The 24,883-nt window shown below is 46.5% G+C and overlaps 1 protein-coding gene across 1 annotated transcript in view; it reads left to right on the top strand.

Moving 5' to 3' along the window:
* ST8SIA2 (ST8 alpha-N-acetyl-neuraminide alpha-2,8-sialyltransferase 2) overlaps positions 1-24,883 on the top strand; it is a 60,519-nt gene that overhangs the window by 21,500 nt on the left and 14,136 nt on the right. Inside the window, exons 2-5 of the mRNA XM_074354019.1 lie at positions 11,510-11,572; positions 13,478-13,606; positions 17,394-17,651; positions 19,787-20,080. Of these exons, the coding sequence (XP_074210120.1) occupies positions 11,510-11,572; positions 13,478-13,606; positions 17,394-17,651; positions 19,787-20,080 (744 nt within the window). The remainder of the gene's footprint in view (positions 1-11,509; positions 11,573-13,477; positions 13,607-17,393; positions 17,652-19,786; positions 20,081-24,883) is intronic.

Raw genomic sequence — 24,883 nt, 5'->3', positions numbered from 1 at the left:
AAGATTGAATGAATTTTCATATGAAACTGTCCCTACACGTAGCTTTCAATGGCTGGATCACATTTTATCCTTATTGGTGTGGTTGGAGAATCTGACTTGAATCTTTTCCCAATTAGCTCACCAACTGTCTCACAACGGCTTGTTGAGTAACCTTTGCTTCCGCCTGTCTCCAGCACCTCCCCGGCAGCAGGGTATTAGATCCTTACATGCAGCAGGTAAAGAGCAGGGTGCAGGGGCCACCTTTCTGCAGGCACATGTGGTTTGGTTACACGTGACCTGAATCCCTGCTCTCCCAGTTTATCCGCTGGGGGTGACCCCCGGGCAAATCATTTAACATTTTGAGCCTGCGTGTCCCATTTCTAAGACCAAAATGCAAAAATTAACATGCCGCTGGGACAGTGCCAGGCATGTGGTGGAGCTCAAACAAATAAAATTATTAATAATTTTCACTGGTTTCTTGGAATCCACTTCTCCTTCCTAGGGACGTGTTTCGTTAATATGTCCTTCTCGGACTGGGATTGCCACCTGGGATGGTGAGGGCATCACTCTTAGGGAGTAAATTTTGGTGGGTGCAGGAAACTGTTTTACTGGGGAAAAATTCAATCATATTTTGTTTTGAAATTTTTATAAAGTGAATATTTTGTAAGAAAAACTATAGAAAGTAATGCTGGACAAAATCTGGTTGGGTGTGGATACAGAGAAAAATTGAAATTTTTAATTGAAGGCAGCCTCTGTCAGGGGAACAGAAAGAATCAAGGAAGGATTTTCTGTCCTTGTTCATGGAACCTTATAGTGTTGAGAGGAGATGATTTTAAATAATGGATTTCTGGAGCCAGAAGGAATCTTAAATTTGCTCTGAGGACTCCAACCCTTATCTTCAGTTGGGGTCATTTATCATGTCTCTTCCTAGGAGTTTATTTCTTCCAAAGGGAGAAGGTCTCTCCAGGAGCCTCCCTCTGGTCAGACCCAGGAAGCCCCAACTTTACTACCCGGGAGTGAGGAAGTGCAGCCGTCATCCAACATTGACAGAGTTCAAATCAGATGTGGACAGAGAAATGCTTAAGGTGTTCAAACAAGAGCTCTTTTGCTCTAGTGATGGGAACATAAACCAGAACTGAGTGGTACGAGGAGAGGGTGGAGTGAGGAATCGCAGACCGTTGGTGTAGAAGCAGTTTGCTAAGTGCTGGTGAGAGATGGAGAAGCAGCCGGGGGGTACGTGGAAGGAAGGTTAGATGGTTTATTTAAGATGGGAAGAGCAAGCCAGTATATAAACATGAGTAGATGGGAGCCAGCGGGCTGGCAGATTGATGAGGAGCTGGACTGAGCCAGTCTGCTGGGTTCAAATCCTGGCGTCCCCACTGAGTAGTTGTGCGGCCCTAGGCAGGTTTTTCCCCTTCTCTGTGCCTCTGTTTCTTCCCATGTAGAAATGGGCCATCATTTCTGCATCCTAAGCCTACTGTGAGACTTAAATGAACTAATATAATATTTGTATAATGGAGTCCAACATATCCTAGGTCCAAGAGAAATACCAGAATGATTACACATCCAAAAGGAAGCTGTAAATACATGAGAAAGAGGAAAGAAATAGTTGATAGAACAAGAGTCTCAAAAGGCAGGAAGAGATGGCATTCAGAGCACAGGTGGAGGTTCTGGGTTTGGATAAGAGGACAGCTGGCCCCTCTGCTGTGACAAAGGACGAGAGGAGGCAGATTTCCCTCTATTCACAAATACTCACTGACCCCTTACGACGTCCGGGCCTTGTGGGTGCAGTGATTAACCAGACAGACACAGCGCTTCCAGTGGGGAGCTTGCAGTCCAGTGGTAGAGGTGGATGGAACACTTAACACACGGTATGGTCATGAGAAGATAAAAGGAGATGAGAGCTGGGAGGCCCACAGTGAGGGGAGCGAGTCAGCACGTGCCATTTTAAATGGAATGGCCAGGGAAGGCCAATTTGAGTAGGTCAGCTTTTAGCCAAGATTTGAAAGAGAGGGGAGGAAGCCATGGGGTATCAGTTGGAAAAATGTTCCAGGGAGAGAGAACAGCCAGTGCAAAGGCCCTGAAACACACTGGGTGGATGTGGGGGGTGGGCAGTGGTGGTGGGAGTGAGGCCAGGGTTTCTCTTCTTCCTCCCTGAGCCGTGCGTCCAGGAGGCTGACTCCTCTTTCTGCAGCAGAGGGATGGCTTCAGCTTTGTTGACTCATCTCCTCATTCCACAGTCCTCCCTGGAGCATGCTGGAAGTGCAGGAGATAACGCCGCTCCATGGCTTGGCCCTGCACTGGGAGGCCGGTGGTGAAGCCACGTGCTAGGTGAAGCCACAGTGATGGCTGAGTGTAGGATGTACCTTGCTGCTGGGGTGACCAGGACACCGAGGCAGGATGAGAGGCGCTGGTTTACTGTAAAGCCAGGCCTTCAGAATGAGGGTAGGAGGGCCTCAGACGGGCCCTACAGCCATGAACAACTTACTGGTGAAGACTTCTCTGCCCATGGCTTTTACCAGCTCCTGCTCAACCAACTGCAGATACATGTGTCTCCTCTGAGTTTTAACAGCTTTAGTTTCTGGGGTTTTTGGTGGTCTGGATTCGTAATGCAGCAGTCTCTTAGAAGTCTTTTATTATAGTTCATCTCCTTTATAAGATGGGTGTAGATTGGGAGGATGACAAGTCCTGTGTGAACTGGTAATCCCAGTTTAATGTATCTTCTCTGGTTGGTGCCTCGGTTTGCTCCAGAAGTGTCCTGGTCTGCATGAAAATTATATGGCCCCTCTGCTGGTTATTGGTGACAGTTTCATGATGAGAAAGAGAAGCGATCGGGAAGAAGTGTGGTGGAAAATGCTTGGCATCCAAGTGACTTGTTTACTTTTCTGACATGCAATTGACTATAAGCACTTTTATAGAGAGACTGGGGAAATTAGCTGGAATCAAAGCTCTGAGTTCTCACGGATGTTTTCTGAAGTTGAGCAGAGGGAAGAGCCAAGAGTGAGCTGGTGGTTCCTTTTTATACACCGACAGAAACTGATTAACAAGCAGAAGTTGGCTGAAATCACAGCCAACAGATACATCAGACCAAGCTAATATTTAACAAGAAGCAAGAGGGGATGGCAGATAAGGGAGCTGAGCATTCATGGAGGAAGGCATAAGAAGAGAGATGCCTATGAGTTGGCTGGCATAACCCCCTCCCATTGGTACCTACGGCACCTGCGGAAGCCCAGTGCCTGAGATCTCAATTGTCATGGAAACACCACTGTCAAGGCTGAAACCTACACTGGTGTCTTCAGAGCTCTGTGCCTAGCAGTGCTTCAGTGGAAGTTCAAGAGCTCCAGTGCAATGATAAAACTTGCTGTATAGGAAAAGGCATCTCAAAGACTATTGAGCACATCAGTGACCTGATAAGCAGGAAGATGAGTGGGTGGACCTTGAGGAGAGCAGCAAACCAGTACCAGACATGGGTGGCACTGGGAATAAACCTAACTTTCGTGCCAACATTATACCAGAAGTGTCGTTCACTGCCTGCAAAGGTGAAGCTGCTGACAGGGGGCCCCTGCACCATCACACTGAGTCCCGGCTGGCAATCCAGAAGTGACCGGCCAGTTCCAGCTCTCACTGTGATCCAGGGTAGCTCCAGGGGATTGTGGTCCTCGCTATTGTTGTGACTTCAGAAAAGCTGTGCTGATGCAGCAGAAGCCTACCTCAACCAGAAGGATGCCATCAGGGGAAATACGGCAAAGATGCCTACTATGTGGAGGACAAGGTTGCATTTTGCTCCTAACATCCTGGAGCAGGAGTCAGCAAAGCATGGCTCACAGGACACATCCAGGTAGCTACCTGCTATTGCGTGGCCCTCAAGTCAGGAGTCAAGATTATTTTGTATTTTTAAAGAACTGGAAAAAATCAAAATAAGTATAACTTTAAGATTGGGCTCTTTACAATATGTCATGTGCTATTCTGAATTGTTGCATTCATCAGCTCATTTAATCTTCACGACAACCCTATGAAGTAAATAAATGCTATTACTCATTTTTTAGATGAAGAAACAGAAGTTTCTAGAAAGGTTAGTAACAGTCAAAGATCACACAGCTGAAGATTAATTCGTCTAGAACGCAAACCCTGGGAGTCTTATCTCAGAGCCTGTGCCTTTAATTTGTTTCCCTGTATGACAAATTCTCCAACACTGTAAGGGTATATACTGTGTAAATCCAAAAGAGAGATTCAGGTAACGCAATCTGGTGAGTTCCCCAGAGGGAAGATAACAGTGTTTCAGAGACACAAGGCAGGGCTTTGCAGAAGGATGGGGCCACCTTTCTACTCCAACAATAGGAACGCTGACTTTGAACCTCAATTAAGTAAAATCTTATCCCCCACAAAAGAAGTACATTCTTCTCATTAGACCTGTTACCATAAAAAGGAACTCATTTTTATTATATTTTTAATTTATCAAAAAGAAATTGGTGGGAATGTGTGTTCTCTTTTGGTTGTTGAATTCCCTTCATCAGCATCAGAACTTCAGTTTTTCCTCTTGGCCCACAAAGCCTAAAATAGTTGCTGTCTGGCCCTGTGAAAGAAAAGTTTGCCGGCTTGTGCCCTAAAGAATACAGAATCTTAGGATTGCTGTGGGATATGATTGGAAAGGCTGGTGAATGGCATGGATGCAACAGTCTCTAAGTCTTGGAGCTTGGAAAGTATGACCTTGAACTTTGGGTCTCCAGCTGACCCTAGCCTTTACATCACTCCTGATCAGCTGGTGAATGGGTACCAGTCCTTCATCAGGGACTACCCAGTGGCGTCTACTGAAGATGCCTTAGGCCAGTATGACTGGGAAGCTTGGAGGTTCTCCACTAGTGGAGGTGGTATCCAGGTGGTAGGGGACGGTCGCACAGTAAGCAACCGGAAAAGAACTACCAAGCCTAGTGGACAAGCACTCATGGAACTGCCTCCGCTCAGAGTGAATGAAGGAGACCCTGTGATGGAGTCTCTTTAGGTGTGCAAACTGGTCCAGCCCAAAAGCTGGAGCGCCATATTCCCCGCTCTGCCGGGGTGACTGAGGACACTTTTTATCACCAGCCTTGTTGCGAGGATCTGCACTGGACCAGCCAAGTCAGGTGCCCCTTTGCACATCTGAGCACTCGGCCAAATACAACCAGCTCCTCGGATGGAGGAGGAAACGGGCATCAAAGCTCAACTTGCCGGCCACACATTTAGGAAGCTTCTAGCCAAGTAAGCTCTGGGCGAGAGAGCCCCTGAGGCCCTCGAGCACGGGTCAGCTGGGGGGGTCTCTGCTCCGGTTCTAATCACAGGCGCTCAATGATTCAGGCACAAATACTTTGGAGGGGGCTTTCCTTCCCTTGTCTCTGTGATGTTCTACCTCCTTAGAACTGCCACATCCAAAGCTAGGCTATTAGCTATTAGCATGTAATACGTGCTATTACATGGATGAGATACATTGAAAGCATTATATTAAGTCAAAGAAGCCAGACATAAAAGGGCAAATATTGTTTGGTTCCACTTATAAAAAAATGCCTAGAGTAGGCACATTTGTAGAGCTAGAAAGAAGAATAGAAGTTCTCAGGAGCTGGAAGTAGGAGGGATGAGGGAGTTACTGTTTAGTAGGTATAGAGTTTCTGTTGGCAGGGGTGAGAAAAAAAGTTCTGGAGATAAATAGTGGCGATGTCACCACAATATTGTGAATATACACAATGTCACACTATAAAGGGATGAAATGGAAATTTTCTGTTATGAGTATTTTACTGCAAAAAGAGAAAAACTCTTTCAAAAAAAACGAAAACAAAACCCTTGAACCCAGTTGGAAGCCTAGCTCTGCTCATGGGACTTAACCCAAATCCTCCTTTTTCCTGCTTTTCTCCTTACCCAGTGTGCCCATGGGGCCACACATGTATGTGTGTCCTTGGAGGACCCGCAGGCAGGACCCCTGGTGGTTTTTACGCACAAATTGAAAACAAGCATTCGGTATCCTCCCAAAACTATGAAGGCAGAGTCGTCTGCAGATTCATGAACTGTGCTTTAGTTTAATCTTCTATTCTCAGGACTAATCAGCTGTTTAAGTTGGGTCCGGATTCTTAATTAAAGCTGTCAGCTCTTGAAAGTTCATTCACTGAGCCTGACTCTCCAGTGAGGAACCAAGGATGGGGGGGATTCTGACACAGCTATGAGACCCCAGCGCACTGGAACGTGACCTGCCCTGTAAACAACCAGGTTTGGATGAAGAGTATAAACAGAAATGCACTTTTCAGGTTTGCTAATTGCTTTTCACTAAAAACAGATCCAACTGTGGGTGGCATTTTTTTTTTAACATACTATTTCTATTTACTGTCTCAGTTTACTGTGTACGCTCCACTTGGAAAGAGTATTATGTCGGTGGTGGAGAGAAGATTGACATCTTAAAATGCAGAACTTTAAAGCAGTCAACTTCTGTCCTCACTACGGCTGAGACTATTTACCAAACGGACAGCGGTTATCACTAACATAATACCTTGTTTTATAGAGATCTTTTTTGTCATTTGTGGACTTTTGAATGATGGCCATTCTGACCGGTGTGAGGTGTTACCTCACTGTAGTTTTGATTTGCATTTCTCTGATAATTAGTGATATTGTTCCCATATATTTTCTTATTTGGACGATCTAAGCATCTTTGTTTCTACGATTTCAGAAGTTTGTGAATTATCTTTAGCAAATTTTTCTCACCTGATCATCTTCTGTCACTCAGCCAAGCAGTAGTCCCCCATCACAAGGGACGTAATCTCATTTTAATAACAATGGAGGCAAAACCTAATTAGAAAAAAAAAAAAAAAAACCCTTGCCAATTCATGTGATTTATTTTGAGCCCAAACATCTGCAGTCTGAGTTGCTTTGAATCACGGGCTGCCCCATTCTATGGGTATGTGAGAGGTGGAGCTGTGTCTTGTGCAGGTAGAAATAGTACGTGGGAACCTGGCATGCAAACTGCGGGGAAGACTTCGGAAGAAAAGTCCCACTTAACACTAAAGTTAGATTTGATTCACTGAGCCCCAGCTGGGCGAGGTACTATGCAAGGCAGAGGTGAACACGACAAGGTCCCCTTGTTTTAATATAGGTTTTATTTTTTTTTATTTTATTTTTTATTGAAGTATAGTTGATTTACAATGTTAGTTTCAGGTGTACAGCAAAGCAATTCAATTTTACATGTGCATACATATCTTTTTCAGATTCTTTTCCATTTTATGTTATTACAAGGAATTGAATATCGTTCCCTGTGTGTATAGTGGGTCCTTGTTTATCTGTTTTGTATATAGTGATGTGTATCTGTTAATCCCAGACTCCAATACTCCCTCTCCACCCTTACCCTTTGGTAACCACAGTTGGTTTTCTATGTCCATAAGTCTATTTTTGGTTTGAAAATAAAATTTGTATCTTTTTTTAGATTCCACATATAAGTGATATCATATAATATTTGTCTTTCTCTGGCTTACTTTACTTAACATGATAATATCTAGGTCCATCCATGTTGCTGCAAATGGCATTATTTCATTCTTTTTTATGGCTGAGTTGTAGTCTAGTGTGTGTGTGTGTGCATGTGTATATATATATATCACATCTTATTTATTCAATAATCTGTGTATGGACGTATTGTTTCCATGTCTTGGCTGTTGTAAACAGTGCCGCTATTTATAGGTTTTATTATTACTTAGGTATGGTCAGGCCAACAGATCAGGAGATGACTGCCATTGAAAATGTAACTTGTTACATTCTCAGATGGCAAGAGGAGTGGCGCACCATACCACACGGGGCCACATGGAGAGGCACCAGGTCTCTCAGGAGGCAGAGGAGGAGGGGGGAACAGTGAACAAGAGCCTTCATTGTAGTTTCCATGGGACGGAAGGGTGGGCAGGCTTAGGACTGGGTCATCTGAATAAGTTCAGCAGACTATGGGGCATAGGAGTTGTCCCTGTTCGTCTGGGATGACTGTAATCTCTGGTTCCATTAAACAAGATAGATGCGTAGATGTCTGGTACCTGGGCCCCAGGTGATCAGGGCAGGTGGACAGTGGTCCAGAGTGTGAGACCCCAGTAAGGGAGGTGGTGGGGGTGTGGGCTCTAGATTGGTTGGTTTGCATTTGAAAGGTGCATTTCCCAGGCCAGTGGTTTATGATCTCTAGGAACTGACCAACCCTGGGAGAAGCAGTCCCTCCAGAGTCAGCACGGTCCCAGATGCCCCAGCACAAGATATAGAAAATAAAAGATATGGTTAATGCACAATGTCCAGGGGCTTCCCTTCTAGTGTGGCAAGCAGCTGAGGAAGCTGAAAGCAAAACCAAATCTCTAGACCTTGGTTTCTTCAACTATAAAAGTTTAGACTATGTAATTGGCAAAATCTTTTTAAAGCCTCCCACCTGGGGTTCCATGAAATAATGAAATACGAAAAGCAGTTGATGCATGCTGTAACAGAATTGAGTGCTTTGGGAGAAGGAAAATGTGGCTGAGAATTGAAAATTGGGATGATTTTGAGGGGAGACACAGGGGTTGGGTTTGGGGTTTAGCATTGAAAGGCGGCGGGATGGATTGGCTGGTGAGAGAGAATAAGGTGGTGTGGTGGTGGCGAGGGGATTCATCTTCTCAGAGGCACCAGGAAGAAAACAAGAGTCAGAGCAGAGATTCTCAAATGAAGGCAATTTTGCCTCTCTGCCCCAGGGGACATTTGGCAAAGTCTGGAGACATATTTGGCTGTCATGACTTGGGGAGTGTGAGGAGGGCTGCTCCTGGCATAAAGTGGGTAGAGTCCAGGGGTGTAGCTAAACACCCTACAGAGCACAGATAGCCAGCCCACCCCCAAGGCCACCAACAGTGAAATCATCCCTCTCAGAATGTCAGTAGTGCTGAGGGTGGGAACCCCTGAGTCAGAGAAAGGACTGGCATGAAAAAGTGCATGGGTTGTGGTACCCAAGTCAGCAGGACCGGATGCTCCCCAGGACCTGGCCTGGAGGCAGGAGAAGAGACAGATAGTAGGAGGGAGTTGTTGGCCAACATCAAGTCCTCTCCAAATCCCTGGTTACATTCAACCAGGTAGATGCACAGGTGCAGTGCCGTCCTCACCTGGAGCCCTGTTAGATTTCATGAAAGTTGCTGAACAGAGTTTGTTGAGGTTTTCTGGTTGTAGAAGCAGGATTTTAAATCTTTATGAAGTCAAATCTGTCTGCGTTTTTCTCCTAGGTTATGTTCTTACACTTCTGAATGTAAAAAGTCCTTCACACACACCCCTCGAAGCTCATCGAGATTTGATAAATATTCTCTTTCATTTTCTTACCAATTTCTTATGGGTTGCCTTCTTTAAATAGTTAACTCTTTAATTCAGTTTTTCCCAGAGGTGCTGTAAGTATTCTTGGTGACAACGGAAGACGGTTTTAGGCATTCCACTGATAAATATTTTTGTGGTAATGGCTTTGTGTTCTTTTCCAATGAGGATATCATCATGATGTCAAACCCATATTTCCACAGATGGCATTGCTTAGGTTAAGATGTTTTTAAAAGATGAGTCAATTTAAAGTCTTACGTAGATAGTAGTGTGGGTGATAAAATATGGCAGACTGCTGATAGGAATAGGAGAATTACTAAAGTCTGAGAAACGCTCGTTACATCCACTTGAAATTTATCTTGCTGTCTAGAGTAGGGGAATGCCCACCTGACTTCCGTCCAACTTACCTCCAGATTATTAGCCAACTACTTCAAACCATTTCTTGACTTTCTCACTGATCACGGCTTTTTAAACTCCTACATCAATTCTCATGTGCAGCATTTCTGGGCATTCTTTTTTGTTCCATTAACCTTTTATTAGTCTTGAGCTATGACCACACTTTTAATTATTGTACTTGACTTATATCTGGCCCAACAAGTCTTCCCTCCCCCCAAGGAATGCTGATTTTGAGGACTGGGGTCAGGGTCCGGGCATGTGAAAGGTCAGTGACATGTGGACAGCAGGGTGCCCAGGAAAGCTCTTGGGGCCTGACCTGAGTGGGATTATGGTTACAGGTCAGAGCAGCCAGATAGTTCCAGACCCTTGAATTAGAAAGGAGAGCTCACCATCCCAAAGGGAAATGAAGAGAGATGAAAAAGAGATATTACGTGTTGATTGAAATGTGAAGAACCAATGATAGTCTGTGTAATTAAGAACTAGACTGGGCGTGATGAAATTTGAGACCTAAAGGGAGATCTGGGGAGGCACTGGGTAAGTCATGGTGCTGTCTATTGTCTGGTCATCGGCTAGGAGGCAGGATATTTTCTGTTACTAAATAATGTTGAAAAGACATTTCAGTCTATCAGGAAAAGACATATATATATATATACACACGTTTACACACACAAACATACACAGTGTTATATCTACAAGTATGCGAATCCTAAAGAAAGCAGATAGAAAAATCGAGACTTAAAACCGATGAGGAGGTAGGCATTAAATGTCCCCCAAAGAATTCCTATTAAATCACTCAATTCTTTAAATACACAGCTTTCACAGTGACTTTAATTGTTTCTTTAGAGTGTACCAACGCTGTGACTGAAAGTCTAGATGGCACTTTTAAAAGATGAGAAAAGTATGAAGAAATATTTCTTCAAACCACAGATCCTATAAATCAGTGGGGGGAAAATAATTTAATAAAAATAATTAGTCTCACACACAACCTTGAAAAAATACCCAGAGCACAAAGTGGGCTCGGTACCAGGGACAGATAGATTCATTTACCTCCTGGCCCAGGGTGATTAGCAAAGCAGGGTGAAACTTCACGGCCCAGTAGCCCCCATCCAGAATGGAATCAGACTGAACTGGATAGATGGTGGGTCTGGAAAGGACCTTAGAATGCTTTTGCTCCAAGACCTTTTCCTCCAGAGGAAGGAGCAAAAGACCCTGTTACACATCCATCTCCCCCTCTCCCACAAAGTGACACCACTTAATATTATTTTTCCTGCCACCAAAAACCAAATGATTCTCACATGTGGTTGGAGGCACTTGTTGAGTCTGTCTTGCTGCCTCTGTTGAACTTCTGTTGTCTCAAGTTTGGAGAGAGCACAATGGGCAACATCTTACCACAGGTGAGTGAAAACAAGAGAAAACCAGGCAGCAGATGCTAAGTCAGGCAAGAGTAAATGCTGAGTCATGATGGAAGCAGGTGCTGAGTCATACTAAGGCAAGCTAGCCTGTGGGATTAACCAGAGGAAATGAATCCCAAAGGAGTTTGTCTCAAAGCTCAAATGGAATTCTCAGATGGAAGAAATTCTCAAGTGGAAACCTTGATGCAAATTAAAACAATGCTCAAGTGGGAGGCAGAGGAGGATCTGGGAGGTCTACTTCCCTGTAAATGTCTGAGTTTGTGGCTGGGCCAGGATGCTGTCCATTCTGGAGGGGCCAGGGTGAGATCTCACCCTCCCTCTGTAGTTCTCCAGGCAGGCTGCGGGATCTCCTGGCTATTGAAGAGGGCTTTGCAAAGAAGAGCTGGCTTTATAAATAATGCATTTCCTTTGTCTTGCAGGAATTCTGGAGGCAGAGGTACAATCAGATCAGCTGTGAACAGCTTACATAGCAAATCTAATAGGTTTGTAAATTAGATTTTGTGTTCATTTGTTTTTGCTGTAAGGCAGCTATTAATCTGCTTCTCTTCTTTGCTGGATGGTGCCCTTCTTACTTAGCAAATAGATCTGTTTTGTTTCACTTTGGCTTTGCATTTCCCTAATCACTTTTGGGGGAGGAGCTGTCAATAGAAACACCATGAAATGGCCCAAGGTCTAGATGCCACAGAGGTGGAAAACTCAGATGGATAAGAGTTGCTTTCTGAAAAAGAGCCCACCCACTTGAAAGCAGTTGGGCCACCACTGCGCTTATTCATAACTTGCATTTTTGCTGAATAATGGAGACTATGAAGGGAATCAGGACTTCCACCCAATTTCATTATAGTAGATAGCTTGTCTGGGAGGTAAAGACGGTGGGGGCAAGAGATACCAGTGGTCCTTACAGAATTCCAGAACCTTAGAGCCGGGTACCTTTCTCTTTTATATTCTCTTGCTATAAATGGGGAAACTGAGGCTCAAAGAGATTAAAGTGATTTGCCCACAATCACACAGCTTATGAAATCTTTACACTACACCCTCTGCTGCCTTTCATGAGAACAGCAAAAATCGCAAAGGGTCAGTTCTGTTTCCTTCCGTAGGCTCCCTTTAAGCCTACGAGCTAAAGTAATGCATCTACCTGACTCAAACCCTTGAATTTTCTGTCTTCTGCAAAAGTTACATATATTTGAATTCAAGACAAGTGATACCAGCTAGAGGATTCAGGAAAATTAGGGGATGGGAGTGTGCGGGGAGAGTGTGCACACCTAAATGAATTTCTTCCCTACCTCCAAAAAGCAAAATAGAGCATTGGGCTTAGACCTCGTTAAAGGGATTTCGTCTTTTTCGACTTAGCTGTTCCAAGAGAAATGCAGAGGACATAGATGTCTGGATTGAATTCTTTAAAGCTCCAGAATTTGGCATCACAAATCCACTTATCATTCTAACTGTGAGAATGTGCTGTCAGCACAGACAAAAGGAACTTGTGATGTGACCCACATGCATCTGTGTGCATCAGGCAGAGGCAGGCTGGCTCCTCCACTGCCTTGAGAGATGTAACTGTAACCTAGTTTCTTAGAAACCTACTAGCATAGATTTCAAGCATCTGAACTCAAGCGTCCTGTAATGCCTGGTGTTTCCAAGGCAGGTGGAAAGATGGTATGCACCCAGAATTGTGATTGGCCCCAGGCATTCAGAGCCAGCCAGCAACTTCATCCATCCAGGCTCCCCCAGGGTTGAATTCAAATTCAAATTCAACAAACATTTATTTATTGAGTACCTGCTATGTTGGACCATTGGGGAATATAGAAAATGAGTGAGGGGACTCGCCTGCTTACAGTCTAGTGAGAGAGAGAAAAAGAGCAGGGATAACTCTGGAAGAAGGTGGGTATTTGAAGTGACATCTCAGAGTCACAAACGAGGGGGTAATAGGATGCGGGAGAAGAGGGAGAAGCTACAGGCTCCATCCATCCCATTGCCCTGATAAAGTTTTTTGATTTCTCTTTATTAAGTTTGTAAAGCATTTGAGGATACTTGGTTGTTAATGCAACCGCTCTTTGGAGTTTTGCAAAAGTGGCTTGAGGAAGTATCACCCTTCTGTCAGTGACTGCTAGGTTTCACTAGGAGGAAACATTAGGGGTTGGGGGTGGGGAGGCAGAGAGTTGATCACCCTCTTCCCGTTTCCCGGGAAATATGTAGGTTATACCAGAGGGAGAGCGTTTGTGCATTCTAGAAGATAAATAGACTTCCTTCCCTTCTCAGGTAATAACTGCAATTTTGCTCCTCCGAAGAAGTTTACATTCAAGCTCGTGCAAAAACAAAACTATTAGACTTGTCGTTGGCTTGCTAACAGATCGCGTCTCTCATCTCCCTTTTTTTTTTTTTTTCTCTTCCAGAGCTGAAGTTGTAATAAATGGCTCCTCGTCACCAGCTGTTGTTGACAGAAGTAATGAAAGCATTAAGCACAACATCCATCCAGCCTCGGCCAAATGGAGGCACAACCAGACTCTCTCTCTGAGGATCAGGTAGTGGTAATTACCTCTAGGACAAGAGACAGACTTGGCCTTCTTCGGCACAAGCCGGCAAATTGCCGCTCTCCATCATCTAAAGAAGTCAGGATAGAAATAAAATGTTTACCTCCTGCCGAGGCAGTTTTCATCTGTAAGCAATCAATTGGAAATAAAAACCCGAAGCCAGCCCAGCAGCCTAGCAGATGTGTATGGGGACTCAGGATGGGGAGGTGGCAGGAGCACCTGGCTGAGGTCCTGGGTCTGGAAGGAGTGAGGCTCTCGGGTCAGCATCAGTGAGAACCTGGAGGGTGGAGACCACAGACGGCTTCTCCCAGAGGACCCCCAAGCAACAGCGTTGACTGGCATCCATCCCCTCTTTCAGCAGCAATGGTCCTCCCATTTGTCTTTGGAGAGCTGTCCCCTCCCGCAGTCCTTGTGGCTTGAGTATGTAGCCCCTCCCTGATGACATGAAAATGAAAAGCCGCAGCTGGCCATCAGGTTACCCAGGAGGTAATGGGACCCCTGACCACAAAGGGAGAGGTCTGTTTAGCCGAGAGCAGCTCTTGTCCTGATCTTTGCAGAGTGGTGTTTCCAGAGCACCGTGGTCATTGTTGAGTGAGAATGGGGAGCCATAGAGAGGGGATTCCAATGTCGGCACTTTGCCACTTGACTTTGATAGAGCCATGGCCGAGCCAGCAAGGACTGGTCAGGATAGCCCAGCCGTTCACTTCCCGGGGAGCCGAGGGCACCGACATGAATCAGAAGTGCTAGCAGGAAATACAAATACAAGAAAAGTAGAGCAGTGCAGTGTGATGTACACATGGGCAGCGTTGCCTCATCTAAATACATGGAGAGAGATCATCCTGAGGGAGGGTACTTCATTTTGTAAGGGGATGAAGAGGGCTGGCCAGGAAAGGCTTGCCAGGAGCAATGGGTTTTGAAGGGTGATTTGGAGTTTTCCAGGCATGCCAAGCTGCTGTCTGATGTCTGGCGTTTGTGCTGTGTTGCTGGAGCACCAATCAGGAGGAGGGAGTGGAGGTGATGAGGTTGGAGCGGTAACTAGGACTAGATGGGAACGCCTTGATTATCACAACCCATCATCACGGGGAGGAAGCCAAGAACAGGGGGCCGGGGCACAGTGGTCAGCCTTGACCATTGCCACCAAAAGTGTCACCGCACAGAGTAAGACACTGCCCCCTTCAGTTGGGCTCACTGTCAAAACGCCCCCACCCACTGGTTCCTGAGGGTCAGGTTTGGGACATGAGGGAGTGGAGAGAGAGAGGCATGAGACTGGAACCGTGACGGCTGAGAAACCATCTGGAGGAGCTGAATCCTGTCACCACCGTTCTGCCACCCCTCTTTCCATGCCCCCTCTGACGCCCCTGGTTGGGCCCTTGGTCTTCATCCTGCTGCCCTAACAGCTTCAGGCCCCTGGGGGTCAGCAGCCCCGTGGAATCGGTGAGGACACCTGTGCTAGTCCTGGGGCAGCCATGACAAATCCCCGCCAACTTGGTGGCTTCAAACAAAAGACATGTGTTCTCTTGTTCTGGGCACCAAGATACTGAGCACTCCCTCTCCAGGCCCTAGGGGAGAATCCTTCCTCGCCCAGTCCAGCTTCTGCTGGCTCCAGGTGTTCCTCGCCATGTGGCCATGTCACTCCAGTCTCTGCCTTGTCTTCACGTGGTCCTCTGTGTCTGTGTATCCCCTCTCCTGTCTCTTATAAGGACACTTGTCATTGGATTTAGAACACATCAGCGTAATCCAGGATGAGCTCGTCTCGAGATCCTTAATTTAATTACATCTGCAAAGCCTCCCCGGGTTAGGAGGTGGACATATATGTGGGGGACCACTAGTCACCCCAAATCCTCCTGCCAGCACAAGCCCACCTACGATCTCCACCCACCCTTTCTCCTGACATTGGGTAGAGAAAGGGATAACCGCCCCCCTTTCAGAGAAGACCAGACTGTGGATTTTGTGGGGAGCCTGCAAACACACAGCCACCACGGCAGGAACAATGTGCTTTCACCCAGGGGAAGAAAGGATTTCCTTCGTCTTCTTTCAGTTAGTCACCAAAATTATTCATAATAAAATATTCTGTGAGTGATTCGGAATGATGCTTAATAATTGGTAGTAATTTCTCATAATTAGTTAGAAATTAATTCACTCACAGAGGAGTTTATCTGTGGGCTTTCTGAGGGCTCTATTTGCTTTTAAATACTCTGGGGTAAGTAATTGCAAAAGTTTCGGCAGTTTCTAAACTGTATTAGCTTGTCAAGTTGCATAATCTTTGACAGTGACTCTGTTTTCCATCAAGAGATACAAATTATTCACTGAGGGTAGTTTCCCCTGCATGATAACAGAAGACCCAGGTGATTAATAAGGAAAGAGCAGTGGAAGAGGAGCGTGGTGCCCTGCCAAGCATTCTGGCTGCCCCTTGGTGACACTCGAGGCTCCCAAACCTGGACACAACTTAGGGTCCCCTGTAGAGCTTTTGAAAACATGCTGAGAACCCTGGGCCACTCTCAGAATCAGGATTTCTCAGGCATCAGCTTCTGAATTTTTTGTAGTTCCCTAGATGATTGAATGTGCTTCCTGCTGGGATACATCACAGGTGGTTACCATCTGAAATTCCCACAAGCTCTCAGGGATCAGCGTTACCGTCTGTGCAGTGGGGCAGCCACCTTGCAAATCCTCAGGTTTGCAAAGTGTGTGGAGGTCCTGTCCCTTCTGGGCTCGGTGGGAAAGAAGAAAGACATCATCCTGTCTGTTCTAGATAGAGGCTCACTCGCTGCAGGCAATGAAATTAATTTCAACTGATTCAGGTGCCAGATTTCCTTCTCACAATGACTTGAATCACTTAGTTCTAAAGATCTGGGCAGTTTGCACAGTTCTTTAAGTAAAACCTCCATTTAGGACCCTCACATACCTGGGACAGGAATAAAACTCCCCCTGGTGATTCTGAGAGGATTCCCATCTTTTCTGAACACATTCCATCCCATCTGTGTGCTTTACAAGATGATTCCAGAACTTTCCCCCTAAATCAAAGTCACCCTAGAGCCTAGAGAGCTATTTTTTCACTTCCTCTGTTCTGCAACAACGCAAAGGAAGGCTGCTCTGTGGGACCAGAGAGGTATGAATATTTACAAACCCAAAACTAGACTGTGAGGAGGGCGGGCGGCACATGCAGCCAAATGGACCAGCGCAGGGACTGCAGGCCGCACTCTTGGTCTCGCAAAGGGGGAGTGGTTGACACGCATCACAGTACCCATGCCCACTCACCTCCTGGGAGCGTCTGTGCCCAGAGAGGGCTTCCAAGGAAGAAAGCAGGCCACTGAGGAACACGTGTCATCCTGGTTTCCTATTCATAATTCAGGACTGCCTGTCAGATGGTGGCCCTGAATCCCGCTAAGAGAAGGGGCATAGGCAGATCGCGGTCTGGGTTTGCCCAAGACACAGGGACAGTTTGTCAGGGGCACAGGGCTTTCAGTGCTAAAACCATGCTTTCCCAGGCTCACCAGGACAAGGGGTCACCTTCCTTGCAGGGCCCTTTGTTTTGAGCTCACACATTGTGTCCTAATGAAGTCACTTCCCTAAAACGTCTCCTAGAAAGAGGGCAGGACCACAGTCACCAGATCAGCCCCTGGGCCGTTAGGACAATCCCTGCCTGGAGCCTGGAACTCAGGTGCACCTGTGTGCTGGGCGGCAGCAGCCCTGCAGGGTGACAGAGGAGGGGAAAAGCCAAGGTGGCACAGGGCAGCCAGCAACAGGAGACTTTGTCCTCATGTCTGTTTGCTTTTTGTAGGAAGCAAATCCTAAAGTTCTTGGATGCTGAAAAGGACATTTCTGTCCTCAAGGGGACCCTGAAACCTGGAGACATTATTCATTACATCTTTGACCGCGACAGCACGATGAACGTGTCCCAGAACCTCTACGAGCTGCTCCCCAGAACCTCTCCGCTGAAGAACAAGCACTTCCGGACCTGCGCCATCGTGGGCAACTCCGGGGTCCTGCTGAACAGCGGCTGCGGCCAGGAGATCGACACGCACAGCTTTGTCATAAGGTAAGTGCAGGAGGGGCTCTGGCCTGAGCGAGAGCCATGTTTAAGTTCAGCATTGCCATTTGGCCCAAGAGGTTGAAACAAGGCTGTCTGGGTGAATCCCCATTCTCAACCTTGATTGTGCATTAGAATCGCTCGGGTACCCTTTAAAAATCCCAGTGTCCAGACTGCACCCCAGACCAATTAAATCCATCAGAGGTGTGGAAGCATGTAGCCCCGGGGGCCTGAGTGCTTCCGGTGCACAGCCAAGGCTGAGGATCCCTGGTCTAGAACACAGGCAGGCAGACCATGGCCTGCAGCCTGTTTATTTTTATCAATAAAGCTTTATTGGAACACAGCCACACCCATTCATCCTCATAGCCTCGATGGCTACTTTCTCACCGCGATGTAGAGTTGAATTATTGGTCAGAGTTGAAGAGTTGCCGCAGAAAGAGCATATAGCCCCCAAGCCTAAAATATTTATTATCTGGCCCTTTATAGAAAAAGTTTGCTGACCCCTGGATAGAGCCCAGTACAAAAGGTTGATATTACAAAAAAAAGTCCCTTGGGCTGGCCAGTTGTTGGTCCAAGTTCATAGAACACTTTGAAGTGTTCTGGAAGGTGGTACTCTGCTGGCATTTTTATTATCCCCTAGTCAAAATCTGGGAAGTGAGGGGGTGGCAGAGAAACTTGGATTTGTACTTGACAGTCATTCTCTCCGAAATATCAGCAATCATTTTCCAGTCTCCTGGGACACATTTGGACAGTTACCCACGGCCCCAACACCTGACCCCAAACTCAGACAGACTCGGGAACAAGGGTTTGCTGTTTTCCCCTAAGCAAAAGTAGGGCAGGCAGAGCCTCGAGTTTCACCCCAAACAGCGCCCCACCCCTGGTAAAACTGATACGCGTCTTAGGTTTCTCCTGGGACTGTCTCCACGCAGAGAGAGCCTGGTCCTGGGCTTTGGGAAGCAGCCTTATCACACAGGACCTCCCCAGACCTCAGGACGTGGGACTGGATTGCATGCTGAGTCCTCATCCACTGTGATGGGAGAGCCACCGCAACATCACAGCCAAACTTGTTTTAGTTTGTTATCCTTTGCCAGGTTCTGTCTGTGCCTGGTGTAGCCAGCGGCTTAGTTCCATTTCTCAAAGTCCTCCAGTCTGAAGACTGCGGTGGGGGAGGTGGGGGCAGGAGGAAGGAAGTGACGGTTTTGTCTGTTTAGAAGCCAGAGAAGGGGTGAGGGTTGGGTGGGGAGGGAGTTAAAGTTCGGTCAGAGGGCAAAAACTGCCCCTGGCAGGGTCAGATCACCTCTAGGGGTGCCAGACAGCGTTGAGGAGGGCCTTTCTGACCTGGTTTCTATGGTCAGCTTTCCGTGCTCCACCTGGCCCTGCCCCGGGATTTCCAGAGGCAGATTCCAGCACACAGCACAATGAGCAGTGTGATGTCCAGAGTCCAGTCTTGGCTTGGCTGCCCGTTTGTCATATGACTTGGAGTGTGTCCCTCTCTTTCCTGGGCCTCAGTGTCATCATCTGTAAAATGGGCAGTTGGACTGGCCATCTCCGAGTCTTTTCATTAGGCTTTAGCCCAGTGCCTCTGAACTTTAACCAGTGTGTGAATCTCCTGTGCTTATTAAATTGCAGAGTCATCAGATCTGTGGCAGAGACCAGGACCCTGCATTTCTAATACCCTTGCTGCCGATGAATGGATCGCACTTTGAGAGGCACGGCCAAAGCGAGCCACACGTACTTAGACAAGAGGGACCTGAACCCCCACAGAGAGAGCCACTCAGGATAATGTGCCACTGTTCTTTGAGCTTTACTCTATGGCTCTCACAGATCTGTCTGTGGGGTAGACTTGTGTGGTCTTTTAGGACAAAGTCATATGGTTCCACTGTGTCCAGACCCTCATTTGATGCCAGGTAGCAGCACTGGCGGGTCTGCCCCACCAGGACCCCTCCTCTGGGTTCTTTCCACCTGGCTGGGATCCTACGAGGAGTAGATGGAATGTGATGGCATGGGCCGGCGAGGGCAGGGAGATTCCCTGGGTCTTTGGGGATGAGGAGGAAGTCAGGAGAGACCAAGGATGGAGAAAGTTAAATACAAGCAGCAATGTCTCAGCTTTCCCCAAAAGGTCACGCCGCCTTTTTCTCCGGCAGGTGCAACCTGGCCCCGGTGCAGGAGTACGCCCGCGATGTGGGGCTCAAGACAGACCTGGTGACCATGAACCCCTCCGTCATCCAGCGGGCCTTCGAGGACTTGGTCAACGCCACGTGGCGGGAGAAGCTGCTGCAGCGACTGCACAGCCTCAACGGCAGCATCCTGTGGATCCCCGCCTTCATGGCCCGGGGCGGCAAGGAGCGGGTGGAGTGGGTGAACGAGCTTATCCTGAAGCACCGCGTCAACGTGCGCACCGCGTACCCGTCTCTGCGCCTGCTGCACGCCGTCCGCGGGTGAGCGGCCCCTGGGTGCGGGCGGTGCCGGGGGGTGGGGGGGTACTGGGGGTGGGCGGTGCTGGGTGGGCGGTGCTCGGGAGGCAGCGCTCCTTTCCCGGATGCGTTTGCACCCCAGCTCTCCCACTCACGGGTTGTCCGACCTCTGCAAGTCCCCTCACCTTTTGAGCCTTCCTTCCTGGAGAAATGACGGGACCAGCAGATGGGTTGCACGTGGCACGCCAGGATTTTTGTTTGTTTCATTGTATTGACATGAGATCTCTTAGGAAATTTTTAAGTGTGCAATACATTATTGTTGACTACAGGTACAACGTTGTATAGTAGATTTCCAGAGCATATTCACCTTGCTTGACTAAAATTTGATGTCTGTTCATTAGCAATTCCCCATTTCTCCCTCCTTCAACCCCCTGGCAACCAACATTCCACTCTTTACTCTGGGGATTTGATTAACTTAAGATACTTAATCTACGTGGACTCACGCAGTATGTGTCTTTCTGTGACTGGCTTATTTCACTTAGCATAATGTCCTCAAGGTTCATTCATGTTGTCACATGTTGCAGAATTTCCTTTTTTGTCCAAGGCTGGGTAGCGTTCTAGTGTGTCTGTATACACATTTTCTTTATCCACTCAGCTCTTGATGGACATTTAGGTTGATTCCACATCTTGGCTATTGTGAACAGAGCTGCAGTGAACATAGGAGTGCTCAAATCTCTTGAGATCCTGATCTCAATTATTTTGCATAAATACTGAGAAGTGCAATTGTTGGATCATATAATAGTTCTATTTTTAAGTTTTGAGGAACCTCCATACTGTTTTCAATATCAGAGGCACCATTTTGCAATCCCACATACAGTGCGAAAGGGTTCCAATTACTCTGCATCCGTGTCAACATTTGCTGTCTCTCGTTTTTTTTTTTGACAGCAGCCTTCCAGAGAGGTGTGAGGTGATCACCTCATTGTGGTTTTGATTTTCGTTTTCCTGAAAATTAGTGATGTTGAGTATCTTTTCGTATACCTGTTGGCCATCTGTATGTCTTTTTTGGAGAATTGTCTATTCAACTTCTTAGCCCATTTTTAGGTTGGGTTACTAGATTTTTGTTTTTGTTTTTGTTTTTTAAACTATTGAGTTGTAGGAGTTCCTTATATATTTTGGAGATTAAGCCCTTACCAGATATATGGTTTACAAATATTTTCTCCCATTCCATGGATTTCCTTTCCACTCTGCTGATTGTTTGCTTTGCTGTGAGAGCTTTTTACTTTGATATAGTACAATTTGTTTATTTCTGTTGTCTGTGCTCTTGGTTTCACAGCAATGGAATCATTGGCAAGACCGATGTCGTGAAGCTTTTCCCTTTTGTCTTCTTCTAGGAGCTACAAAATTTCAGGTCTTGCACTGAAGTCTTCAGTCCATTTTCAGTTGATTTTTGTGTACGGTGTAGGCACGCCAGGTTTGACCAGTTGGTAGTGGCTGCCCACAGAGCTGTATGGAAAAGGATCCTCCAACGGCTGCTGTGTAAATAGTAAACCATCAGGGGACAGGAATGGAAGCGGGAATCTTTGTTGGGAAGCTAGCGCAGTAGGTCCAGGTTGGGAATAATTGTGGCTTAGACTAGGATGGTGGGAGTGGGTATGCAACGGTGTGGTCAGATTTGCTTTAAAATTTGGAGTAGAGGCAGCAGGCTTTGCTGATGGATTCTACTTAAGGACCTGCAGGGGTGAGAGAAAGAGAGAAACTCAAGGTGACTGTCAGGATTAGAGCTGGAGCCGATGCGTGGACAGTGGTGCCGTTTTCTGTGACGGGAGAGTCCAGGAGAAGCCCATGCGTGTCTGGGCGTGTTGAGAGAGGGAGCTCTTTCTTGGGCACGTTAAGTGTGAGATGCCTGTTATGAATATACCCCAGCACACCCCTGACCTCCTAGTGTGGGGTCAGGCCCTGCGTCCACCTCATGGCAGTTCATCGTCCTGCTCTGGTGACATAAGAGAACTCTGTATATTCCTGCATTGGCGGGACAACATTAGGATGCTCTTCGCTGGGGCTTTAGCCTAACTCAGTGTGACCTGGGAAGCCCTCTGAGCCACCCATAAAGGACTCTTGCTGTCCTCATAAAGGTGACCCCCACCAAGGCACCCAAGCCTGTGACCAGCACTGGTCTCATTAGGGTGGGTATCAATATAGAAATCCATTGCCCCCAAGAAAGATCCAGAGAGACATTCAATGAGAGGCAGCCACATTCATGGCTGATGGAGCAGAGTGACACCTGGATGGACCAGGGCTCACAGGAGCTGCATCCTGTATCCTTGAGGCTGACCTGTCAGATCTCCCTTCAGCATCCACCTCACCCTCTCACACAGCGGCTCTGCTGCAGCCACCCCCATCTCATGGGTTTATGTTCCAAGCCTTTAACATTGTTTCCTCCTGGAAGGAGGAAAGTCCTTACATGGGTTGGAGGTCAGAGGGGTCAGGAGAAGAAGAACTGCCCTTTGATAAAGAGAGAAAAAGTCCCCTGGCTGAGGAATGGGCAACCACCTGGAAGAAACTATGCAGCCAGAGCTATTTCCAGCTATAATGGACTCACTTCCACCTGTCAAAATAGCATTAAGCGCCAGTAATAAGCCCTTTAAACAAACAGGCTGTTAATCCTGAAATTGCAGCATCTTCCTTTGCAGGGACTCCCAGGAGGAAATACTGCAGCAGAGACAGATGAGGAGGGCTTCTTCTTTTAGCAAGTGGAGGAGGTGGGGGGACGGGGGCTTCGGGGGCCTTGGGATGGGTTTCTGCAAATGGCCTTCTCCCTCTGTGGGGGCGCTGGGCCTCGGAGCGTATGGGTGCAGTAGGGCATCACCAACAAGGTGGGTGCTGTCTGTAGCGGGAGGAAGGGCTCGCCTTTTTCCTGGTAGGAACTTACTTGGTATTTACTGCAAGAGTGGGCTGGTAAGGGATGTAGAACAGAGGCCCCTGAGAAAAGACCAAGGGGTCGTAGAGGAGAAGGCTGAGAAGGGACCTGGCTAAGAGGCAGTCTGGCCTCGCATCCAAAACATGGGCTTTGGACATAGGGACACCTGGGTTCACATCCCAGCTCCGTTACTCCCTTGGAGATGTAACAACCTTGAACAGGTGGCTTGTCTCCTGAGCCATACATACACTGGGGAACACTACCTACAACAGAATGTGCATCCTGTGCCCACACAGCTGTGACTCACTGGTTGCATGTCTGTCATACAATCAGTCAGTCATGGCTACTGCGATCATAGCAGCTGCCACCAACCAAGGGTTTAGACTTTCCTATAGACTCAAGAGGTAGAATTAGAACCAGAGGATGAAACCACAGGGAGGAAAGTACATTTAGGCTCAGTTTAATAAAGGATTCTACAGAGCAATGCACTAAGTCAGTTTCACCTGTCAGATGATCTTCACCTCAGAGTTCCAATATGAGCTGTAGTTGGCAGAATAATCTTGTTTCCTTATTAAAAATCTATTGTCCAGTAAACCGCCTGTTTGTGCGGTGGGACAGGATAAATGCTTTTTATTGTGGTTAAATATACACAATGTAACATTTACTGTTTTAACCATGTTTAATGGTGCAGTTTAGTAGAGTTAAGTATATTCACGTTGTTGTGAAGCAGATCTCCAGAACTTTTCCATCTTATAAATTCAAAACTCTGTACCCATTAAACACAACAAGTTCCCTTTCCCCATATATCCAGCCCCTGGTAGCCACCTTTCTACTTCTGTTTCTATGGATTTGGCTGCTTTAGATACCTCATATTAGTGAAGTAATAGAGTATTTGCCCTTTTGTGACTGGCTTATTTCACTTAATGTAAAGTCTTCAAGGTTTACCCATGATGCAGCCTGTGTCAGAATTTCCTCCCTTTTGAAGGCTGAGTAATATTCTATTGTATGTATATGCCATGTTGCATTTGTCTGTTCATCCGTCTGGACATTTGGGTTGCTTTCACCTCTTGACAGTTGTGAATAGTGCTGCTATGAACATGGGTGGGCAAATATCTCTTTGAGACCCTGCTTCTAATTCTTTTGGATAGACACTCAGAAATGGAATTGTTGGATCACATGGTGGTTCGATTTAGTTTTTAAAGAACCTCCATACTGTTTTCCATAGTGGCAGCACCGTTTTACAATCCACCAACAGTATACAAGTGTTCCAGTTTCTCCACATTCATACCAACGCTTGTTATTCAGTTTCTCCACATCCTAGTCAACATTTGTTATTTTGTGTTTCTGATAGTACCCCATTTTAACCATTTTAAAATGTGCAGTTCGCTTAGAAGAAATTCACTCTTAGAGGAAAACATAGGGGGATATCTTTATGACCTTGGATTTGGCAATGGTTTCTTAAGCAACAACAACAAAAACAAAATAGGTAAGATGGGCTTCATTAAATTAAAACTCTTTGGGTACCAAAAAGACAATATATCAAGAGGGTTTTAAAAAAACACCCATAGAATAGGAGAAAATATTTGAAATCGTCTGTCTGATAAGGGATTAATATCCAGAATATGTAGAGAACTCCTAAAACCCAACAACAAAAAAATCAAACAACCCAATTCAAAAATGGGCAAAGGCGATATCTTCAAAGAAGATATACAAGTGGCCAATAAGCACATGAAAAGTTGTTCAACATCACTAATCACTAGGGAAATGTAAATCAAAACCACAGTGAGTTACCACTTCACACCCACTAGAAGGGCTGTTACCAAAAAAGTGGAAAATAACAAGTGTGGGGAAATTGGAATACTTGTGTTGCTGATGGGAATGTCAAGTGGAAATCAAATTTGAGGCACCTC

The sequence above is a fragment of the Camelus bactrianus genome, chromosome 27, assembly GCF_048773025.1.
Source record: "Camelus bactrianus isolate YW-2024 breed Bactrian camel chromosome 27, ASM4877302v1, whole genome shotgun sequence".
NCBI classification, from domain to species: Eukaryota; Metazoa; Chordata; class Mammalia; order Artiodactyla; family Camelidae; genus Camelus; species Camelus bactrianus.
This window is presented reverse-complemented; position numbering and strand designations above follow the sequence as displayed.